Genomic DNA, 6,213 nt, shown 5'->3' with positions numbered 1-6,213 from the left:
GAGGTGATGTCCAAGTCAAAACCCACATGCACCCTTGCACATGGTGGAGAGCACTCCCTTTTGCCACCCATCCAGGCAGCATGGTGGCCTCTGGTGGCATAGAGAGGTGACAAAGTGGGCATGGCACCCAGCCTTGCTCTGCAGCTCAAGCAGTGCTAGCAGCTCATGAGAAAGGAGCGATGCTGCAATGCCAGGATGAGACTGGAAAAGAGGACCAAGACAGGCTGGACTGAGCCACCCTCCTGGGGTCAGTCGTGTCTGCCCCAGCTCAGCACCCCCTCCTTGACCATCCCAGTTTGGCCATCCTGGTCCTGTTGGGTTAATGGCTGAACTTGATGGTCTTAGAGGTCTTTTCCAATCGCAGTGATTCTATGATTTCATGATTTTATGAAATATGGGATGGCTGCCCCAGCCCACTCATCTGCCAGGGACATGTTTGAAAGTGAGAGTTGAGCAAGCCCCAGCCCCACAGCTTGTTTCTGAAAACTTGGAAAAATAATGAAGTCATCATTAGAATCACATCCTCCTCCCCAGTTATTAATTTTCCCCTGACACTTTCCAAAATTGTGGGGCTGTGTTCTAGAGAAGCGGAGGAGCGTGCTTTCACCTCTGGTTATTTCCTATGCCAGTATTAGTCAGTGTGGTGAGCGGGGACCATGGATGGCAAAAAGTTACAGAAGTCTTTTGCAAATGTCACCCCAATAACAGCATCCTGGCCCTGGGCACCTGCCCCTGCTCTCTTCAAATCTGAGAAGAAACACACTTAAGGAGGCAAAACTTGTCCTCCTTCCTCTCCTTCTCATCTCCTATCCCATCTTGGTGGGAGCAGCCTACCAAGGTGCCCCATGGCTGCTCAGACCCTATCTACCCAGCGCTGCATGTCCCACATCCCCACTGCCTTGGGCACCCAGTGGGAGCACCTGTGGATATCTGGGAACCCAAGGTGGCTTTTACTTATGGGCCAGGCTCAGAGCTGAAAACATGTCCCTTGTGGTCCCTGCCTCCTCCATCCCTGGAAGCTTTCCCCTGAAAGGGTGCAGGCTCAGAGGTGCCACCTTGGCAGCTGGGTACCTGCACGGGAACACACCAGGAGTGCACATGGAGGGGAAGGGGCCAGGTCTGGTTCAGCTGATCATTGCCTCCGTGGGGAGGAAGCTGGGGGCGGGAGGCAGCCCGGGTTTCCCTCTGGGGCAGAGATGGGCACGTTTCATTTCCACCCAGCCCTTGCTGTGTACGACAGAGAACAAGCTGCCGCTGCGGGGAAGGAAGCACCGAGAGAGAAGGGAGCGGCACAGCACACACGGCACAGCACCTCCCGCCTGCCTGGGCAGGGGACACAGCAGCGTCACCATGGCTCCAGGTGCCTCGAAGAAGACATGGGGCAGCGTGGAGGTGGCCCTGGCTGACCTCTGTGCCATCCTGCTCTGCTGTGGGCCCATGCTGACCTGCTGCCGCAGGGGTAGGTACAGGAGTGTGGCGTGCTCACTGACGTGGCCATGTCATTTGCAGCTGGTGGAAAATGTCTGAGGGCTGAGAGCTTTATAGTTAAAAGTTAGCTCTGGCATCAATAAGGCAGAAACCCCAAAGCTTTTGGGTATGTGCAGCTGAAGCAAAGGACTTGGGGATTCTTGGGGCAGAAATGGGATTGAAGGATGGAGAAGGGGACAGGTCCCCAGCCCACAGCGCTGACACCAGAGCTGTGTTGTGACACAGTGATGGTGGTTGAAGTTTGGTGTTGAGCTTATGGGTTTGCCAGTGAGGTGTGGGGTTTTCTTTTTAGCTCTCATGGCTTTAGTCTGTGCCCTTGGGCTGCAACTCCTAGTTTGGACTTAACCCTGAGGGATCCAGGGTCCTTGCTCTGTGTGAACTTTGCTGGAGGAGAGGTTGAATGGAAGGTGTGAGTCTGGGCAAGATGAGTGAGAGCTCTGGTGAAGCCTCCCTTCCCTGCTCTGTGTCTCCCCTTCTTTCCATCCCACTGTTTCTTTGGTGGATTCATGTATTTTTTGCCTTGAGGGTGGGCAGAGAGCTGGGTGTCCCTTAGAGCAGGTGTTACCTCTGAGAAGATAGAGGAAAACATGTAAACTCAGCATCTACTTTCAGAAGTCCTCTGAAAGCTTCATTCATTGGTGGCAGTGGCACTAGTAGGAATTGTAGCCCTGAACCTGCCAGATATTTCCTGTCAAACACAAGAAATCCAAAACATGGCAAAAATTCTATCTCTTGGTGTGGACACCACCACAACCAGTGCTGCCTGCGGGAACTGGGGCACTTCTCTGCCTCCCTCCTCCTATTTGGTCTCATCCCCTATTTCTCAGTCCAGTTTTCCTTCTGATCTTGTATTAATTCACAGAATTTCCCAGTTCCTTTTCTTGTTGGTGATGCTGAAGTTATGGTCCTATGGCCTCAGGCCAGAGTTGGAGGGATGGGAGGGACTTTCTGACTCTGCCTGCGAGCCCTGGGGCTGCTATCGGTGGTGATTTCTGAAAAGGGAAGGTAAATTTCCTTTGACAGGGACTTTTCAAAGGCATGGTGGTTTGAATAGCTCAGTCGGGAGACCTTGATACAGTATGTGAAAAATGCTTCTTCCCATTTTTCATTGCGCTGAACAGAAAACAATGCAACAGCTGCCATCTTCTGCTGTGTGGGACTGGCTGGAGCAGGACATTGTGTGCCTGGCCCGTGTTCACAGCATTCCCACCATGCAGGATGGATGAACCTCCTGGAACAATGAGCAGGGAAACGAGGTGAAACAGCAGGGCTGGTGCTAAAGCAGAGGAGCCTGTGGCTGTGTTTGACTGGATTCTGTGCTGGGAACAGCCTGGCAAGCCCAGCTGGAACCTCAGGGCCTGGCTGCCCACGCACACGTAAGGAGGGGACAGTTCCCTGGAAAGGATGGCACTGTAAGCTCCAGGCTCTTCTGCCCTCTCAGGTGGTCTCAGGCTGGAGATGACAAATACTCTGCCATGGGCAGCCTCTGCCTGCTCTGAGCTCTTCCAGCATGGTGTAGTGGGGAGATCCAGAGCATCCCAGCAGGCAGCCAGGCACGTGATGGGCTGCACCACAGGGCACTGCCCCAACCTGGGACTCTGCCTCTCTGCTCACTCTCAGAGTCAGCCTCAGCTGGAGACAGGATGACTCAGACATTAAAAAACAGCATATATTTAAAAATAATACAACCCCCAAAGTCTGTTTTCCCTGGTACAGGTGTTCAGTGTTAATTTTAGGTAGCCCAGAGCACAATTTGATCTCCTGAAACCGTTTCACAGTACAGTTACTACCTCTGAGAGTCCCCTTCCAGCCAGCAGGCACACATTTGGAATGGGAGAGACATAGGCTGATGTCTATCCCATTCCAAATCACCACGATCATGTCTGATCATGGGTGATGATGATATGGACTGGGCTTGCATCCCTGGCTCCCACACAGGGGTATGGCTGTTTCTGAGACCTGTGCCTGCTGTAACCATGCCTGCTCCTTGTTTCCTCTCTCCCAAATAGTGACCATCTTCCCAGAAGTGTTAACTCTTCCTGAAGGTGACAAAGCCACCTTCTTCTGCAATATCTCCATGGATAACGACTCTGGTTCAGAGTACAGCCTCAATTGGTACAAGGAGATTAACCACAGCCGAGCCCAAAAAACTGCTGAGATCAGCCGATACAAGCCCATGACGGAGACAGAGAAGTACCGGCTCATCAACCACACTCCTGTCTTTGAGATTGAGATCCTAAATCTCCACCAGAATGACTCAGGCTCCTACTACTGTGGATTGATCACCTTCTTTGAGCCCGATAAAGTGATGGAGAGCAGCCGGTCCCAGCTGATAGTCACAGGTCAGCCTGGGGGGCTGAGCTGATGGGGATGGGTCTCAAGCACATCGTAGCTCCAGGCCTTAAGGTAGGCAGTCAGCTGCTGGCAGAGGACCTGACATGGGTCAGGAGAGCACAGCCCTGCCCTGTCCCCTCTCCTTTGCACCCTGGAGGAGTAATGGGACTATGACTGCCTATCTGGCACTGAGCTCTTTCTGAGGACAGCCCCCATGTTCCCCTGCTGCCTTTCACAAGCACTGTAGAGGCCATGTTACACTCCTGACCTGCTGCTTTGTTCCCCCTTTTTTGAATGGCTATTGCAGCAGCCCCCCAGATGAATGCCACTGACGAGCCGGAGATGGAGGAAGGCAGCCCCTCAGAACACGTCAAGGCCATGCTCCTGGGCATCCTCCTGCTGGCTGGAGTGGTTGTGCTGCTGATCTTCGGCTGCCTCACCTTAATGTACAGGAGAGGAGGTATGACTCCCCCGGAGACCATGCAAACCCAGTTTGGGACCTGGGGTCAGCCAGATGTCTGCAGCTGCCTGGGGTACATGGACTGGTTCAATGTGCTGTGGCATACTCCTGTGGAGATCCATGTCTCGGGGAGAGGGGTGCTCTGAGCCCTGCTTGCCCTTTGTAGAGACCCCAGGTCACGTGCAGTGGCTCTATACCACTCGTTAGTGTGATGCCTTAATGGTGCACTTGAATCCCTGCCATGCACCTTGCTCAGGTACCTTTGGAGCACCTCACCCTGCTGCAGCACAGGGCATTGCCTCAGACACACCACAGGCACCCAGGGACTCTCACAGAGAATTTTGCTGCACTCCACTAATCCAAATTGAACCCTAGACTGTGGGCTGGTGTCTCACTTGTCCTTGTAATGCTCAGGGTGTTAGACCCTGTGTGCAAGCAGGATGTGTGGTGAAAATGTTGTGGTGTCCAGTGCACTTTCGAACAAGGATGGGGCTGGGCCAGCTTATGTGGCACACAAACCTCCTCTAACCAAGTGTGTTACTTTACAGATGTGCAGAAACCACATAGTGAAAACATGCCAGAGGTGAGTTTTCTGTCTCTGTCACCCTGCTGTGCTGCAGGAGAGCACTGTGGCATTGCTGGGGTGAGGAGGGTGCTGGGCCTTCCTTTATCAGCTCTTCACAAGCGTCTCACTTCTTTTGTCTTCTCTGCTTCTGCTTGATCTTTTCTGCACAGCTACAACTGCTTTTCTGCACCTGCAGCAGCACAGCCCCATGACAAAATCTAAATAAAACTACCCAAGATAGGATGCGACTCTCTAGTCCAATTTTTCTTCAAAGCAGGCTTATCTTTGACAGTGGATTGTGATGCTGTAGAAAATGGGAGGATGTTTCCCTCCAACATATCAAGCTAAAATTTATTTTGCTGCAGCTGGTGCCTATTTTCCTCTCGCTTTAGCCAGGCACCTCTAGGAGGGATCTGTCTCCATCTTCTCTCCAACCTCATTCATTAGGTGGCTAAAGGCAGTGAGTATAGGTTGCCCTTTGCCCTCTCCCCTCTGGGCTGAGCAAACTCAGACTTAGACTCTTCTCCTGTACCTTGGAGCCCAATGGAGAGGTGGGAAAAGGGCTCCTAGTACAGCCCTGTTTTCTATGGCCGGGCAGGCAGAGTGTCCAGACTGCCTGCAGAGGCAGAGACAGAGGCAGAGAGATGAGACCCCAAGGCTCATGACGTGGTTCCTCTGTGCAGGTTCTACCCCAGGTCTGTGCATCTTTCTGCTGTGTATCACTCTCCCCCTTCCAGGATGCTTCAGAGCTGATTTTGTCACTTGCTGTAGAAGGGGCTTGTGCTGGGGATGGCAGTTGTCTCCAGATGTTGAACCACCACCATGGGGTTACCTTGCAGAAGGAAGAGAAGCCCCCCGTGGTGTCTGTATCCACTGTGGACTATGGTGTGCTGGAGTTCCAGAGGGACCAGCACACCCCGGTGCCCCTCAAGACTTGGCCAGTTGAGCAGACTGAATACGCCACCATCATCTTCCCTGAGGAGAAACCTGTCACACCAGAGCGTGGCAAGAAACACCTGGATGAGAGGACTCGAGAGCCCTGCTGAGGTCAGGGCCCCTCCTCACCAGGGGGTGGGCATGAGCAGGCTGCCCCAGTCCCTCAGTCTGGGAAAAATCCAGCATATCAGGACTAAAGCAACAGAGATGCTGCTGCTGGAGTCGATATTGAACAGTCCTGGCCACAGAGTTATTGTGGCCGTGGGGCAGCTACCACAGGATGAGGAAGGTCTCTGCTCTGCTCCATGAGCTGCCTCTTCACTCAGGGCACGGAGGATGGGCTGGGGCAGAGCGGTGATGCCACCAGGTCTGTCCCAAAGCTGATTTACATTATGCCTTGGTTTTCTACCCAGTGCTCTCTGGAGTGACT

General features: G+C 53.2%; 1 protein-coding gene across 1 annotated transcript; it reads left to right on the top strand.

Annotated features, from left to right (window-relative positions):
• Positions 1 to 1,350: 1,350 nt before the first annotated feature.
• On the top strand, positions 1,351 to 5,893 carry PDCD1 (programmed cell death 1). Its single transcript, XM_058421962.1, has 5 exons — positions 1,351 to 1,459; positions 3,498 to 3,830; positions 4,130 to 4,282; positions 4,831 to 4,865; positions 5,690 to 5,893. The coding sequence occupies exons 1-5, from the start codon at positions 1,351 to 1,353 to the stop codon at positions 5,891 to 5,893; spliced, it is 834 nt and encodes a 277-aa protein (XP_058277945.1).
• Positions 5,894 to 6,213: the final 320 nt, after the last annotated feature.

Source organism: Hirundo rustica, chromosome 10 (genome assembly GCF_015227805.2).
Source record: "Hirundo rustica isolate bHirRus1 chromosome 10, bHirRus1.pri.v3, whole genome shotgun sequence".
Classification (NCBI taxonomy): Eukaryota; Metazoa; Chordata; class Aves; order Passeriformes; family Hirundinidae; genus Hirundo; species Hirundo rustica.
This window is presented reverse-complemented; position numbering and strand designations above follow the sequence as displayed.